The sequence below is a fragment of the Martes martes genome (genome assembly GCF_963455335.1).
Source record: "Martes martes genome assembly, chromosome: 16".
NCBI lineage: Eukaryota > Metazoa > Chordata > Mammalia > Carnivora > Mustelidae > Martes > Martes martes.
The window spans coordinates 203,722-221,197 of NC_137904.1; the positions used below are offsets into that span (position 1 = coordinate 203,722).

Here is a 17,476-nt window from a genome sequence, read left to right on the forward strand (position 1 = left end):
CGGCCGGGGGGTGTCCCCCCCCACACACATACCTTCACTGACCTCCCACCACCTGTGCACCCTGACCTGCCAGCTGGGTTTTGTGTCTGTGGCAGCCTTGATCTGAGATGACATCCTGAGTTTCCCATCGGCCGCTCTCCCTGCACAGGGACCGAGGGCTCCCCAGCTTGGTGTCCCGTACCCCCGGTACCCAGCCCGGGGTAAGTGCACAGATGGGCAGCACCGAGCACTGGAGGGGGGCCTCGTGTTCCAGGTTCTTGCCCCGACTCAGTGCTGTGTGCATCCTTCCATACCACTCTGTCCCTGCAGGCCCCTGGGTGCCGGTGGGGGGGTGCGGAGGCTCACCTCGTGGAGGGTACAGTGGGCAGCAGGAGTCCCGCTGGAGCCCCAGAGGCCATCCTCGGGCGGGGGGGGGGGGCACAAGGGCCCGTGTGGGGGCTGGCCCAGAGAAGTTCAGGCTCTCCCAAGACAAACTGGAAATGGAAATGAGCAGAACGAGGACCCCCCCCCCATCATCCCAGCCCAGTGTGGCCAGGGAGGGCCCCAGGCACCTGCTGCCCCAACTGCAGGCTTCCTCTTGGCCACCGCCGCGGACTCGACCTTGAAGCGCTCCTCGTATGGGGCAGCGGGCTCGCTGCGAGGAAGAAGAGGCCCCTGGGCAGAGGTCGGTGGCGGCGGCAGGCCCCCACGGCAGCTCTGGCGGGAAGATGGCTTGTGAGGGAGATGATCCTGAGCAGGGGGCTTCGTCTAGTCTCCTTCAACCTGTCTGCCGGGCCTGGGAGGGTCCAGAGAAGGTGCGCAGCGGAGCTGAGCGGTTCCCCCATGCCTGCGTCCCGCCCTCTGGAGCAGGGCTACCCCCCAGAAGTGGAGCGCCTGGGGTCAGAGGGAGCCATTCCAGACCACTGCCCACCCCGACCTGTTTAGCTCTGGGACCTGAAGACCCCACACACAGGCGGGACCCTGTCTGTCCAGAAATCCGTGGTGCCCCTCAGAGCAAGATGAAGCAAACCCTCTGCCCCCACCAGAGCCCCCATCAGCTCCCAGTGGAGGGGACCTTGTGTCCTTGCATCAGAGGAGGGCGCGTCACCCATTTCTGATGACCTCCCCCGGGGGAACTGAGAGCCAGGAAGGGCTGTGGTCACCGCTCCCAGTCCACGGATGCAGGCGCTGAGGCCCAGAAGTCCGGGAACTTGCCAGTACTGTCAGTGCATCAGCAACAGCAGGACAGAGAGCCAGCGCTCTCCCCGCTCTGGGCAGCACCGGGGTCTGTGCCGGCCCGGTTCTCGCAGGTTCTCACACCTTCCAACTAGCTTTTCCCTCCAGGGCGGCTGTGAGGGTTACGCGGGCTCGTCCCTGGAGGCGCTTAACCGTGCCCGGCAGCCGCGCGAGAAGCCAGCAGAGAACGCGCTCCGTCTCCACGGCGGGTCTGAACGCCACGGGGACAAGCTGGAAGACGGAAGCCCCAGCACGCGCGAGGGCCCGGGGTGCAGCGAGAGGCGTAGGATCTGTTCAGGGGCTCTGTGAGCCCCTCAGCTCTGGTCTGCAAGTCCCCGAAGTTCCCCTAGTGTTCTCCGAGTCCGCCCACTAGACCAGGACCTGCACAACCCTGCCTGGGGCCGGGACCGTGGGGGGTCGGGCTGACGTCGACCCCGGGCACATCCGGGTGGCTGGTTGCTCACGCCTAGCCCAGCTACTTCGGGACCGTGGCCACCAACGTGCTTCTGAAAAGAGCTGGAAATTCCAACATTCCTAGAGAGTGAGCTACTCAAAAAGTGGGTTCACATGTCAGGAGTTAAAAATCTGTTTTTAATGCTTATTGGTATTTCTGCATTAAAAAGTAACTACAAATGTCTTGCTGAAGTTTCCACTTTAAATGCACAATTTTACCTCATTTTATTGTAAGGAATGGTTACAGAAAATGCAGATATCGGTATTTGAAAAATACATTCCATGACACGGACTCCAAGGGAATGCCACCGATCCGCGCCTTCCTGGTCCCAGCACAACGCCACCGTCCCGCACGGAGCACCGCCCTGCGTGGCCGGAAGCCCGAGGGATCCCGCCGAGCGTGCGCCTCCTGCTCCTGCCCTGCGACCCCCCTCCCCCGCCGTCACACAGCTGTCGTGGCAACAGGCAGTCGCACGCCTCTGCCACAAGAGGACCGGCCACGAAGTCGAGCGGGTGCCAGGTCAGGTCTCCCCGCGACGAAGCCCCGTCTGCCGACTGCGGCAGATCGGCGCGGGGTTGGTGCCACCGAAGGACGCGCGCAGGCGGCGATCTTGCGGGGAAGGTCTTTGAGGCTGTGCGTGACTCGGTGTCCGGTCTGCACGTGGTCAAGCACCGGCTCCTCACCACAGCTGCATTAGATGATGACGACAACGCGGCTTCCCAGCCCCCGCCCCCGCAGAGGGGCCCGTCCCGAGGGGAGCAGTCCCGGTCCCGGAAGACCTTCGGTGCCCGTCGGGACCACGTCCCACTGCCCTGTGCGGTACCACTGTCACCTGGGGGCCCGCTGCGCCCCTCGGGTCTAAGCCTCATGCGGCCCCTCCTGAGGCGCACCCCCACTTTGCGCCTAAGGACCAGGCCGACACGGTCCCGGGCGGCGGGCCAGGCAGGGGTGCGCGCGTAGCAGTGGCTGACCAGCTGGGCCGCTGGCCTCCGCGCGGGCATGGCCACAGTGACTTGGGGCTGAGGTAGAGGGCCAGCGGGCGCAGGGACCCCGCTGCCGGAGCGTGTGTGGCGGGCGGACACTGCGCAGGCCGCGGAGGGGACGCGGCACTCGTTCTGCCCCATCATCTGCCCAGACGCCGCCCCAGATCACCAGAACCGGAAAGTCCCGAGTGTAGGCACTTAAGTTGGGTGGCCAGTCCCCACGCCGGGGGTCGCAGCCAGTTAGGTGAGGCCGTGGGCGCGCACGCGGGCAGAGGCAGAGGTCGCCGTGCAGCGGGCCTGGCACCGGGCAGGAGGCCGGCTGAGCGGACGCGGTGCAGCAGGCACACGCACACGCGAGACCTCGGAGCACCCGGCAACTCTCTCAAGGACTGCGAGCGAGATGCTGCCGTGAGCAGCTGGGCTACGGGCCGAAGTGACACGGGGACAGCCCTGCAGTCGTGCAGCACGGCCAGTGCCAGCAAGGGCGGGCATGCGGGAGCCCCACGGGCGCCCCACGGGCAGCCGCCACGGAACCTGCCGCGTGCCCAGCGAGCACCCCACGGTCCCGCCGCACGGACAAGGACACAGCGAAGCCACGCGGAACTCCCAAAACGCTTGCCCGCTCCGGGGCCGCCCGGCACCTCTGCCATCCGTGGACCCGGAACAAAGAGGAGCTGGTCTCGGCACAGTTTAGACAGGACTTGAGGACTTAAGTGCACTGAGAGGCAGGACGGCTACTAAAACTGGTAACGGCAGGGCAGGAGCGGGACGGCAGCCCGATCCCTGACGGGCTTCCCATCCTCCGCTCTCCACGCTGAATGTGGAAAGAGCGAGGATAAAAGTACCAACCGCCTCGGTTCCCATCTGAAGCATAATCATCTTACTTTCCAGCTAAAGAACCAGGCTACCTCACGAAGCCCTACTTCCTCGTGGCCCCGCTCAGCTGACCAGGGGCCTCACGTGGGCAAGTGTCTACCAAGACTAGTTGTTCCTCTGCAGAAGTTCTACAGGGAACGTGTCACAGACTTTAGAGGACCAGGGGACTCTTCTGATTCTTTTAAACATTGTGCACAAGCTCATGTTAACATAGAAAGCGCATGTATCTCATAAATGACAGAAGTATTAAAAAGTAGCACTCTGGCTTATCAGTTTGTTTTACACATTTAGGCAACAGACTGTATACATCTACAGCAACAGAGACGACAGACCACCGTCCAAAAAACCAACCAAGAAAAACAGGCTGTTGCCGAGATACTTAGTCCCTTTACACGTACACCCACACTTCATTAATGCAAAAACAATGTAGTGGTTGCTCACGGTCTGAAAAGGCGTTACGATCGAGGCTGCTAAGCTCTGAGAGTAACTCACGGGCACACGTGTTCATCTCAGAGTTTCTTTCTTTAAATCAGTGGTAGAAGTTTCTCTAAATGTGCATTTTTAAAAAACTGGCCAAACCTTCAAAAGGAGCTTTTCAGCGCCACAGGGTTAGCAACACGCACTAGCAGCGACGAAGGCCCCCAAGGTTCGGGGGCCTCATTCCGCGGATGAGCCAGCGTGTTCCAAACCTGCTCGCACCCGCTGGGCAGGCCGCTGGGAACCGTGGGCCCCTGCGCCTGCCGGCCTGAGGCCGCACGCTCCGCCCCCCGACACCCCGCCGCTGGGCCCGGGTGACCCGCTGGCTCCCGGGGGTGCCCGGCAGCCCCGTGCGCGCCGTGGCCCCATCAGGGCCGATCGTCAGAGTCACTAGCGCGTGCATGTGCGAGGCGGGCTCTGAGTACAGGTGCGGACGTCGAACCCCCCGGAGCGCGGCTCGACACGACGCGCAGCACACGGTGCGTCTCCACCAGTGCGCCCCGATGGCAGAGCGAGGCCTCCGCGCACGGCACGCGGCCAGACGAGAGAACCAGACGCTGCGCTCCTGAACCCGGGTAAAGCTTTCGGTTGTTAAGGCCACGATTTTTCAGCTCTCATCTCTGAACCCTGTTTAGAAAGATTTCACCTTTTTTAAAGGGGCAGCTCACTAAAAATACCAGCTTAGGTTTATAAAACAAGCCTTGAGGCAAGAGGATCCTATAATCTTTAAGGAAACCAGGCGCTGCCACTTACCCAGAGCGAAGGCAGCGCTCATCGGGCGGCCAGCCGCCAGCCGCCCCCCGCAGGGCCCCGCCCGCCCGGCCGCCGGTGCACGAAGACCACGGGATTGCTCCACAGGGACACTAAGCTACCGGGAGGGGAGGGGTTTTCCGAGTGTCCCTGTACATTGCAAGCAGAATGGGGTCCGACTCTTGTCACAGGTGCCGCTGAGACGACACGGCCCGGTCCACCGAGTCGTCCAGTGACCTCGATCACAATCGGACACACGGACAACGCAGTGGAATCCTTGTAATGCGGTCACCCCCCCAGGGTCCTTCATCGTTCAGTCTGCTCCGCAGGAAGGCGTCCCTGCCAGCCCCTGCTCTGGGTGGGCCAGGCTCTTGAGCAGAGCAGCTGCCGGCGAGGCGACCGGGATGTGGCCCGGGGGATCCCTAAGAGACCCCCCCGAGAGTCAGTACATCAAAGCAAATGTTGCAAACCCTCACGGGCTTGTTCAGATCAAACTTTATAATAGGAATCTCCTTGGTCGAGCATTTATGGCAAAGAAGGCGTCCGCAGTGGCGGCTGTGGAAGCAAAGCAAGGGGGTGTGAGGGGCCTCCAGCAGCCACGGCGGCCCCACCAGCCCCGCACACACGTTAGAGTGCCGGCGGGGAAGGCTCGTCAAAGACGGAGAGCCACTCGGCACAGCCGGGGCTCGTCCCCACAGGCCCAGCCCCTCCGCTCTCGGCGCAGCCAAGCCCCACCCCCACCCCCCCCAACCCCCGCCCTCCTGCGTGCACCGGCCACGGTGGCGTCGCCAGCCGGGGCCCTGGCAGGTCCGTGGCTTGTTGCGGAGAAAGGCAGAAGCAGGGAGGGACAGGAGAGCCACCGCCCTCTGGAGGGCGACCTTGGGGCCTTACCAGTGATGCTTGCGAGTCGTGACTCCAAACTTGGCGGCACACTCGTAACAGGTGGACCCGTCGCACCATGGAGGCTCCTTGGACAGCATGTCTGCAAGGATGGGCGGAGAGGCCCCGTCCCCATCAGAGTGACCGTGCCAGGCAACCTGGGGGCCGTCACAGTGACGAGGGCGCAGGAGCGACACGGGGGAGGCTCTGGAGCCCCAGCACTTGGCAGGCAGGCTGGGCAGGAGGGGCAGTGCTCAACGCAGTGACAGCGGCTGCGGGGGGCCCCGGGCGGTCAGGGGCGGCCAGAGCGGGAGGCACCGTGGGAGAGAGACCTCAGGCCGGGAAGACCGGCAGGGCCCACACGGCAAGGGGCCAGCAGGGAAGGGACCACCTAGAGCACCACAGGCGACGAGGGGCTGGGAGAAGGCAAGAGCGGCCGAGGGCTTGGTGTGGGCTGCAGAGCATTCGGGCCGGGAGTGACCAGCATGCGTAACAGAACCGTCACTCGTCGCCAGGCTGAACGCCAGCTCTCCGCCACCCACAGCGCCCTGCCCACGCACGCGGCCTGAGCTCACGGCCGGAACGGCGCAGGGCTGGTCACCACCCAGCACCTTCCACACTGGCGCCCGGGACGGCTCCCGCCCTGAGCTCTGAGAAGGTGGCCCACGTGCACCGCGAACGGCACAGGTGCGAGACGCGCTGTGCGTGGGCACCGGCTCTGCTGCGGACCACTCGGGGACACCGGACAGGTCACCCGGCGCCGCTGCCGCCTCAACAGGGACAGGGTGACGCTGGCGAATACGAGACCAAGCAGGGTGCCGCTCTCCTCGCCACAGAAGGAATGGGCTGGGTGGGGTCAGCAGGGGCAGAAGCAGAAGGCTGTCCCAGAGGACGCGGAGAGCCTGGACGTAGATGTGCGGGGACTGCTGGACCCGCGCTCGGGTGACCTGGGAGTTCACGGATCGCTGGTGGGATCGGGGAGCCGGGGGCGGATGGGGCCCTAGGGCACTCTGGGAAGAGACTGCTCACAGCCCCTCGCCCACCACGGCCCTCACAGGAAGCTGTATATAGGGCCAGGAACGCACGGGTGCATTCTGGGGTTCAGAGGTCACCAGGACATCGAGACGACCCACACCGGGACCGTCTGCCCTGGAGAAGCAGGAAGGAGCCACTCACCTAACAGTCTGAAGAGAAGCTGCTTCGTGGCGACCTGGTAGTTGAAAATGTTGACTCCCTGGTTATTGTTGACCCCAAGGCGAGCCCCAGCGCGGACGACGGCGCGGCACAAGTTGGCATTCCCTTTCATGTACGCCAAGAGCAGCACTGGAAAACGAAACGGCAGCAGGGCTCCTTCCTACCCGGGTCCGGCCAAGGGGAGCACAGGCCCTGGCAGCGCGCGTGTCAGCAAAGGCCCTGCGGACACTCTGGGAAACCTCCACGGGGGACACAGCTTTGTCCAGTCCAGGGCCAGGAGCCCGGGGTGTGCAGGGCCGCTCTGGAGCCCCGTGAGCGCGCCGCTCTAAAGACGTGAGCAGAGACCAGACGCGCGAGGAGGCCCGGAAGGCAGGCCTCTGTCTCAGCTGCCCTGCTCCGGCACGCTCGGGGCGGGACAAAGCTCTACTTACGTGACACAAAAACACGTGGAGAGAAAAGTCAGCTCGGGCTCACCCTCCACCCCAAGGAGGCCTCACATGCAGGCGCCAGCCCTCTGGGCTCCCAGGCTCCGGCCAGGCCCCTGCTGGCCCGTCGCTTCCCTCCCTAACACCCTGCACTCCACCCTTCACTCCGTCCTCTCAACGGTGCAGGCGGACGGTGGCGATGATTTCAAACGAGGAAAGAGGCACAGAGAGGTCACAAAAGCACCCAGTGGCACCACCGAGAACAGAGCGAGGCACTGGGATCCCGACGAGAAGTGCCCGCCTGCCCATTTCTGGTTCCCGGGCGGCGGCGCACAGCAGCGGGTGCCGGGCCCACAGCCCACTCCCGCAGCCGACCCCTCAGACCCAGGCTCAGCACAGCACGTTCACACGCCAAGGCCAAGAACAGACAGGATACGTGCACCCATCTAAGGTTCCGGACGCTCCTGGGACGCCACACTGCTGCCAAAGGCCGAGGCGGCTCTGTTTGGCAGGAGGGAGAATGAACGGGAGCGCGGCAGCAGCGCAGGGCTCTGGGAGCCCAGGCTGGTTTCACCCGTTTCCCTACCTGAAAAATGGGGACACGCTGCCTGCACTGCTAACAGGGTGGCTGCGGGCACCGCACAAGCGTCTACATGCAAGAGTCCCTCAGAAACGTGGGGACAGCCGCACGAGTTAGCGCCACGACCGGGGGCAGCCGGAGCAGCACCGCGGGAGGACTTCCCTGAGACTCCCGCCCCCGTGTGCATAACGGGCCACGTTTCCAAAGCCCATCAACACGCACCGCAGCACACCCCCCCTCTGGAAGCGCGTGCGGGGCCAGACAAGGGGCAGAGGAGGACAGGAAACACAGGCAGGCAGGCGTGCGGACTGGAGTGTGGCTTGGGAGTTCTCCAGACACTTCCAACATGCGTGTGTCCCAAATAAGACACCGCAGAATGCCACGGGGGCTCCAGGGACAGACGCTCCGAGAGCCCCTCCCGATGCGCAGGAGGTACCCTCAAGGATGACGTGTGCGCCCGGGCTCCTGTCCTTCCGGGAGGCGGGAGCCCAGGGACCGGGGACGGCGGCTGCGCACGCTGACGTACCCGTGTTCCCTTCCGCGTCCGGCTTATCCAGAGGGTACTCGGGCATGCACTCCAGGAACAGCTCGAAGATGGTCGCTGCATTCTCTCTGCCGTACTGTCCCAGGATGTGCAGTGGCGACTGGCCGCTGACAGAGCAAGTAGGAAAAGCGGGTCACGCACAAAGGATGGGATTTTCTGACCCCTGTGATGCCGGATAAATTTAAGAACACTGACTAGGTCGTCACAGTTTCTCTACAAAGTATTTCAGAAAGAAACACTCCGAGGTACCAAAGTTGGTCAAGTGCGCTACCGGCCAGTGAGTTCTACAGCGTGGACCTGCGAGGCACGGGGACCATGGCGGTGAGGGCAGGCCGGGTGGCGTGGAGCCCAGGCCTCTGCTCCGACCACACACACTCACCGCAGGTTGAAGGCTTCGGCGTCCACGGTGCACTCGGTCAGGAGGACCCGGATGTTGTTGAGCCGACCGTGCATGACCGCGAGATGCAGAGCTGCAGGGTAAACCCTCTTACTGGGCAAGCCCAGGACCCGCACGGGAAACACGGCCCCTTCACAGCCTCCCTCGGAACAGGACGCAGCCACAGCAGCCCCCGTCCACTCACACAGCCACGGCTCCCCGGCCTCACCGCCCCCCAGGACGGAGTCGTGCACGCAGCCCCAGCAGACCGCGCACTCTGCTTCTGTGGTCCCCAGAGCAAAGACTTCGAGGCTTCACCGGAAACCGCTGCAGGGCTCGGGACGAAGCTGCCCGGAACCGTCCGTGGGGGCCCAGACCAGAGCCCTCCCTGCCACAGCCCTGCCGCTGTGGAAACCAGCCTCCCCGAGGAGGGCGGGCCGGGGTGCGGGGCCCCTCCACCTCCCGACTAGGGGCACTGCGGAGGGCACCCACCGTTATTTCCATTCTCATCCACGGCAGCAAAGTCCACTGCGTTCTCCAGGAGGACGGAGCAGATGGTGGGCAGGTCCTGCTGGGCGGCGAGATGGAGAGCCGTCTGGCGGTGCTTCGTCAGCTCATTCACTCTGGCTCCTGCGAGAAGCTGTGCGGGCCGGTTACCTGAGCAGCCTCTGCGCCATGACCCGCGCAGGTCCTGCCGACCGCGGCAAGCCCGCCCGTCTCCGGACGTCCGCGTACCCACCCGGCCGGCAACGCTGGGACCGCGGGGGCCTCGCACACGCTCCAGGCGAGGCAGAAGCCAGCGAAACCCACCCCAAGCAGAAAGCGACAATTATCGGTATGTGGAGAAGTCATTCCTTAGGACACAAAGACTCGACTTCTAAGACTTCGCACTACAGACCACACGGGATGACAGTGAAATTCACCGTACTGCGTAAGGATGTCCACTGCTCACAGCAGCAAAACCAGATCGCAAGGATTCAGTTACAGATATTACAGAACATCCAAACAACAGAACAATAGCCGGTAAGATGATAAAGATTTGTGGTTTCACACGGAAGGACATCTATGATACAGTAAGTCAAGCAAAAGCCAGTTAGGAGACAGAATGACAGCAGGATCCCATCTGCAGAGACAGACAGGGACACACACACAGACACACACACACTGAAGGTGTGTAAAAGCACATAGACCAAACTCGGAGGTGTCGGGGGGTATAAGGGAGATGTGACCTGCTTCAACAACCTTACATGTTTTATGGTTTTCCACAATAAGCATATACTATGTTTATATTATCTTCTGTTGTTATTAAGATTTTAAATAATCTTCACACCAAACATGGGGCTTGAACTCACAACCTCGAGATCAAGAGCCACACGCACCACTGGCTGAACCAGCTGGGTGCCCCTCCTATGTCATTTTTTTTTTTAAAGATTTTATTTATTTACTTGACAGAGATCACAAGCAGGCAGAGAGGCAGGCGGGGGTGGGGGGGAAGCAGGCTCCCTGCCGAGCAGAGAGCCCGATGCGGGGCTCGATCCCAGCACCCTGGGATCATGACCAGAGCTGAAGGCAGAGGCTTTAACCCAATGAGCCACCCAGGCGCCCCTCCTATGTCATTTTTTAAAAGAAAGAAATTAACCCAAAGAATTACAGAATCAAAAGCAGGAAGGACTTTTCGACAATATCTGTCCACTCGTTCTTTTTCGGACAGACTTCCAAGCCGCGGCTAGAGTCCACGGTGCCTGCCCCACAGCGCGAAGCCAGGCCGGCTCCCTGCGGGTGCGGACACTCTGCCTCGCGGCTCTGGTTCGGACCCGGCCTTCCCAGTCCCAGCCTCCGCGACCTCTGGGCGCCCAGTGCGAGCACGCACAGGTCCGGGAGGACATTCCGAGGGGGATCGATGGCCACAAGCGCTGCGTGTGCTGGGGTTCAGAGCTAATCTCAAGGATGGTTAACTGGGGAGGGGGAGGGGTCTGGGCAAAGGCACTCTTAGAAGCGAACAGGCTCCAACATGAATCTGAGGGCCACGGTTTGATCAGCTGTTTCTAGGCCCTCCCACCACCTTTGAGGTCAGGCAGGCAGCAGCTCGACCTCGGTGAAGGGGCCGTGACCCTCTAACCTGTCCCAGCTCTCAGATGGAAGGACCCATGGCCTGAGGCTGTCTGCTACCCTGAGGCCCACCTATGCCTCCGTGGCTGGTCACCACACCCAGTCTGGGCCTGGCGCTACCAGACACCCCGCCATCATGCTCCAACCCTCCTCACGGAACTGCCCCCCACAGCCCACTGCAGAGGTACCTGCTCTCTCAGCTCTAACACATAACAAATCATATTTTCGAAGAAGTCTTTTTCAAAAACAAAAATGGGACAAGGGCGCCCAGTTGGCTTAGCTGGTAGAGCACGTGACTCCTGGTTTCGGGGCTGTGAGCTCAAAGCTCACACTGCGCGAAGAGAAGAGAAGGGAAGGGAAGGGAAGGAAATGAAATGAAAAAAGGAAAGAAAGAAAGAAGGCGGGACACTGAATGCCAGTCAAGTGCCCTCCTGGCTAGTCGGGCAGCATGTCTGGGTCTGATGGGAGGTTCAGGGTCGGGCCGGGGGACACGAAGCCCTTTGCCTGCATGTGCTCTCAGCTCACACACTTGCTTGGCTTCTCCACACCGAAAGGGTAAATAAAGGCTGCTCACAGTTCTAGGTCTGCCGTGTCACACCCTCTAATCTGGTCCCTACCTGCCCTTCCGACCACAGCTCCAACACCCTCCCCAAACTCCAACCGAACCTTCCCAGTGAAAGCACTCACACGCTCTCTCGAGTCCCCACGTCCTTGCTCAGACCACTCCCCGGCCTGGGTGGCACTGTGTCGCACTGGGAAAGACGGGATTTGCAGCTGAACAGAAATGGCTAAAATCCCAGCCACGCTACTGACCACCTCATAATCTTGAGGGAAACTTCTGAGCTTACATTTTCTGCTTTGTAAGATGTGAAAATTTTCCTACACCTCTCTGGGTGGTTTTGAGAATTAAGGAGTGGTCAGCTCCTTGACGTCAACCTTGGCAGTGATTTCTGGATCTGACTCCAAAAGCGAGAATAAACAAGCTGGGTCAGAAACTAAAAACCTTCTGACAGCAAAGGAAATCATCAACAGAATGAAAAGGCGTGACCTACTGAATGAACGTATGCGCAAGTCACACGTCTGGTAACATCCAAAATATATGCAGAACTCACCACAACTCAATGTAAAAATTGTAAGTAAATTTACAAAGTTTACAATGTAAGTAAACGATGTAAAAACAGGCAGAAGGACCTGACAGTTCTGCAGAGAAGACAGCCAGACGGCCGGCAGACACAGGAAAAAATGCGCAACATCACTCGGCATCAGGGAAACGCAAACCAAAATCACGGTGAGACCCCACCTCACCCCGGTCAGAAGGGCTAAAATCAGCAGCGCAGGAGACAGCAGGGGCCGGCGAGGGAGCGGAGGACGGGGACCCTCGCGCACGGCCGGTGGGCGGGCAGGCTGCCGCAGCCACTCTGGACAACAGCACGGACGTTCCTCAGAATAGGAGAAACAGAAACACCGTGTGACCCGGTAATTTCACTACTAGGTGTTCATTGAAAGGAAAATCACTATTTAAAGGTAAAAGTAAAGGAGCAAGTTTCTTGCACACACGAAAAAAGCTTTAAAATGCCTTTAGTATCACCCAAACCAACCAGCACAAGCAGCACGGGAACTCTTGGTAGTCTGGACCTGCTCTTGGCCTCCTGGAGTTCTCCACAGAGAGCAGAGGCAGCTGCCTGTGAGTCTGGGACCCACCTTCTCCTACACGGGCGCCCGCGGCACCCTGCACAGCTGGGGCCCGCGCGGAGGCACGGGCGGCCCGACCAGCGCAGGCTGGGCCCGCAGCCTCGCCCGCACGCCACACACCGCAGCCCCGGGAGGGCTCCAGAGCGCGTGCGCGTCCTGGGCTGCGGGACAAACACTGGGTGCTATGTGCACCCACGTCCACCGCAGCCCTACAGGCAAAGCCGAGACAGGAAGTGGCCCCAGGGCGCATGACGGACGGACAGGGAATGACGCAGCGTGTGCACACGACGGGCACTACTCAGCCAGAGACAACGAGCTCGTGCTTTTTGTAACAAAACGGGGGCACCCTGAAGGCATTAGGCTCCATGAAATAAGGTAGAGAAAGACAAACACCACACGACCCGCTTACACGGAGACTCTCAAAATCAAAAACCCAAAGACAGGTACAGAGAACAGACTGCCGGTTTTCGGTGGGGGGGGGGGGGGTGGTGCTGAAATGGGTGAAGGGAGTCAAAAGGTACAATCTTCCAGGTACGAAATACGTAAGTCCGGGGCACCTGGGCGGTTCAGTCAGTCAAGCCTCTGCCTTAGGCTCAGGTCATGATCTCAGGGTCCTGGGACTGAGTCCCGCAGGGGGTTCCCTACTCAGCGGGGGCCTGCTTCTCCCTCGCCCTCTGCTGCTGCCCCTGCTTGTGCGTGCTTGCTTTCTCTCTTTCAAATAAATAAATAAATCTTAAAAAGAAAAATAAATAAAACATGTAAGTCCTGGGGCAGTAACGCACAGCACGGGAACCAAAGGTAATACCACACCGTGTACCTGAAATTGCGAAGAGTAAATCTTAAAAGTTCTCATCAGAGAAAGTGTGTGTACCCGTGTGTGACAGATGTTAACTAGACTTGCCGTGGCGGTCACTCTGCGCTCCGCACGGATACTGAACCACCGTGACATACCCCGATAAGTACCGCATTGTGACATACAGATGAGAGCACGCGAGCGTGTGCCAGCCGCCCCGAGAGCACACGCTTGGCGCCGGTGCAGACGTGGACCTCCCTGCCCTTGCGGCCGGGCCTGCCCCAGATCCTGCTTTCCCTCAAGACCTCACACCAGCACCTGCACATGGCGCCGGCTGGGCTCTCAGGATGCACTGCCCACAGACACAGGGCTCCCCCAAGGGCACTGGCTTAGCTCCCCAAATTCATACCAGCGCTTCAGAAAATGCACCAGAAGAGCAGTGATGAGAGCTTCTGCCCGCGGCACGACCCGGCCCGCGGGTCCCAGGCACTGCTCGCAGCACTCACCAAGTTGCGGACGATGATCTCCGAGCCCGCTTGGACGGCGAGGTGCAAAGGGGTGAGCTTGGAGGCATCCTGGACTCTGGAGTTCACATTCGCCTGCACGCTGATCAGGAACAGGACGCTCTCGATATCAGAGTTCTGAACTGCCACGTGAAGAAAATTCCGGCCCTTGTTATCCACCTAAGGCAACGAGAAGGAGCCAAAAACTTAGTGGGCTCCCCTTGTAAGGGAGCCTCCTGAGCACCGGCCAGAGGCGACGGTGTGGCCAACCCCTCCGGTCCAGGAGGCTCCCTCCCAAGAGCCAACACCGCATGTGCCCCCAACCCCGCCACAACACATCCTCCCTGCACGTGGGCACCTGACCGCGTATGCGAGGCCCTGGCACCCTCCAGCAGCAGAAGCTGATTTGGAAAACTGAGAAAGAGACGACCTGCGGAGGGGAAAAGGAAGGGGGGCGCTCGGGGAGAAAGGAGAAGGCGGAGACTAGCCGTGGGGTCCCCTGCTTGGCTCAGACCAACCCCCAGGACCCCCCACCGCAGCGGCAACAGCAGCCCGACCCCGAGCAGTTGCACAAGGTTCCTCCTCCATCGGGCTACAGGGTAAGAGCACGCGGCAGGGAGGCAGCCGCCGGCCTGCTGCAGACCGGAGCTCCGTGCAACCGGCCACAGGGGAGTTGTGGCTACGAGAGCCGTCGCGTCCCCGAGCGCTCGGCGAGAAGTGAAGGGGCAGCGCACGCACACACACAGCCACACACACGGCACATGCTGCTGTCCCAGGCGGTGTTTCTACGAAGGACTCTGGTCCACCGTGCCCATCTCCCTTGTGTGTGAGGAAACACGAGGGGCTCCCCGCTCCTGACCCTGCGGCAGCGCCCGCAGCCCACTCATGCACCAACACGAAGCCAGCGGCCCAGGGCAGCCCGAGCACCCGAGCGGGGCTCGTCCGCCGTGAAAGGACTTCGTTCTGTTCAGCTGCCACGTCTCCACATCACTGCCCTCGGCAGCTACTTGTGAACCCCGACGGGGACCCCAGTCCCGCCCAGATGCCCTGCGGCCGGCCCTTCACCAGCCGTCCCGAGCAGCTGCTGAAGCAGCACAGAGAAGGCCGGGCCTGAGCCTGCCGCCCGGACGGAGTCCCGCTCCCCCGAGACGCTCTCCCCGGAGAGCTTTCCCGACACCAGCCACTCCTGCTGTCCGGTTCACGCCTCCAGAAGACCTTCATCACCGGGACCAGGAGACCAAGCAGAGGCACACGAGGACACCATCGGGGCACACCACAGAACTACACCCCTGCCGGGGCCTGGCCACCCCAGCCTCCCTGTGCACGGGGCACCAGCACGGGGCTGACACGGGGCAGAGCACCCAGCTCTCCGCCAGCACCGACGGTCCCCCGGAAGGGCCAGACCTCCAGAAAGGGGAGAGCGCTTTCAACACAGGTGTCTTCGTGGACAAGAGACCTGTTTGGCTGGGGACATCTGTTTAGTCTCCGCGTCGCAGGTCCCCCGAGCTCGGGCACCGTGCCCAGTGCTGGGTGTGGGTCCCTCACCTGCTCTGCAGCTCCAGACTCCCGCTTGAGGATGGCCTCCGCGGCCCGGTTGTTCTTGTAAGTCATGGCACAGGCGAAAGGGGTCAGCCCCTGTCTGTCGCGAACGCTCAAGTGGATGTCGGGGTGGGAGATCAGCAACTGAATGATGACACTGTGCTGGTTGCTGATGGCCACGTGCACAGGCGCTCTCCCTTCCGCGTCCTGCGGGGACAGACACAAGCTCAGTGTCCAGACACAACAAGGAGAAACGCGGGGAGAAACAGAAGGGGGGTCCAATCAGATCGGGTCTGAGAAGCGATACTGCCCCGTGTTCGCAATCAGCTTTTCAAGAGTCCAAGCCCAGAGAAAACCCAAGCCACGGGCATCTCCCCCACGCTCCAGTGACCCAGGGACACAAACACACTTGGTTCGGAAGATGGACCCAGAGTCAGCCTGCCTGAGACCACCGCCCACTCGGCGGCAGGCAGCCTACGACATCACAGGCCCGGACGCCGATGAGCACCAAGGAACGTGACTCGGGTGCTCCACGGAGCCCCGGGGACATGGGAGCACAGGGCTCGGCTTGAGTCTAGGACAAGCTCTCGACAGAGACGGAAAAGCGACGGAGGCAAGAGGCAGAGAGAAGCTGAGTGAAGGAAGGTTCCTCGCGCTGTAGCAAGGACAAAGGCACAAAGTAGGAGAATCTTCACCTGAAAGTCTTACACTTACGGGGCGGACCGCGTGACCCAGAGGAAGTCACTCCAGTCACCCGTCCCTTAGCCCCACTCACGGCCAAGCCGAGGCCCGGGACCAAGGGTCTGCAGGGCCCCCGGCAGGTAAGAGATCACGCCCTGATTCTGCCATCAGCATCCCTCTCCCTGGAAAGAGAAATTCTGCATACCTGTGTGTTTACACTGGCACCGAATTCCAGAAGACACTGTACCGTCTCCTCCAGCCCCCAGGAGGCTGCCAGATGCAAGGGGGTCTGCCCATCTCTGGCCTCCTCCTCCCCTTCTCCGTTAGGACCGGGCTGCCTGGGACTGTTCACGTCGCAGCCACTGAAAGCGAGGGGGACATGAGCGGCGGGCTCCGAGAGCCAGGCTCCCAACCCAGCCGGAGGCTTGCCGGCAAGCGCAGCAGCCTCACCCGCCCAACGCGCTGCTGCCGCGGCCAGGACAGCTGTCTCAGTCACAACCCGACGTCCGGGTCTGACCCCATTGATTTTCCTTTGGTCTTGGGGGCAGCCTGGGCATTAGAACTCTTCAAAGGCCCCCAAGGGACGTGTGTGCGGTCATCATCTTGAGAACCACTGCTCCAAAGGTCCCAGCCATGCACGCTGCACCCCGAGCGTGCCGTGGGCCTGCCAGGGCTCATGCACCTTCAGCAGGCGGGGGCACGGGGGGGTCCCCACAGGGGCCATCTGGTTTCCTCTGCCCCAGCCTCCTGCCCGCACTGTGTGAACTGGCCTGACGGGACTACGGGAGCCTCTAGGGCCCCCAGAGCAGGAAGCTGGCTCGGCTTCGAGACTGCGAGGTGCGCACACAAGCCCTTCTCCTCAGGAGAGGGTCAAGTGCCCTCACTGGCTGACTTCACAGAGCAGGGGCCGTCCTACAGCCTTCACCGGGGACGTCAGACCCGCCAAGGCACGCCAAGACCAGAGCTGAGGAAGAGGACACGAGGAGACACTGGGGGTTCTCAGACCTGCGAATAAGGAAGCAGGCGGTGGACTCGCTGTTCTCATCGATGGCCCTGTGCAGGAGCGTCTGCAGGCACCCCCCGGGCCCCGGGCCCCAGCACGTGGCATCGCAGCCGTGTCTGACCTGCAGAAAACACAGGTGACTCACAAACACTGCCCAGCAAGGTCACTCTATGACCCCCTCTGAGCTCTAGGTACACCATCAGATTCACTGTTTACAGGCAAGATATAGCTGACAATTTACTGCTAATGATACTAATCTATAGAACACTGGTTAAAATCTGCTTTGTGTCAGGTCCTGTGGGATGGGTTTGGGAAACACAAGAAAGACAAGAAAGACAACATTATCATCGCCCTGTGAGCCGTGTCCCAGGAGGGATAGGAAACAGACGCACTGCCCTGACCT

At 61.4% G+C, this 17,476-nt stretch overlaps 1 protein-coding gene across 1 annotated transcript in view; it reads right to left on the reverse strand.

Annotated features, from left to right (window-relative positions):
* Window positions 1-4,591: 4,591 nt before the first annotated feature.
* ANKFY1 (ankyrin repeat and FYVE domain containing 1) overlaps window positions 4,592-17,476 on the reverse strand; it is a 71,964-nt gene continuing 59,079 nt past the window's right edge. The window contains exons 16-25 of the mRNA XM_080827135.1: window positions 17,076-17,194; window positions 16,276-16,432; window positions 15,396-15,596; window positions 13,854-14,030; window positions 9,246-9,393; window positions 8,757-8,847; window positions 8,360-8,484; window positions 6,811-6,957; window positions 5,647-5,737; window positions 4,592-5,310 (exon numbers count right to left, since the gene is read on the reverse strand). Of these exons, the coding sequence (XP_080683261.1) occupies window positions 5,178-5,310; window positions 5,647-5,737; window positions 6,811-6,957; window positions 8,360-8,484; window positions 8,757-8,847; window positions 9,246-9,393; window positions 13,854-14,030; window positions 15,396-15,596; window positions 16,276-16,432; window positions 17,076-17,194 (1,389 nt within the window). The 3' untranslated portion in view covers window positions 4,592-5,177. The remainder of the gene's footprint in view (window positions 5,311-5,646; window positions 5,738-6,810; window positions 6,958-8,359; window positions 8,485-8,756; window positions 8,848-9,245; window positions 9,394-13,853; window positions 14,031-15,395; window positions 15,597-16,275; window positions 16,433-17,075; window positions 17,195-17,476) is intronic.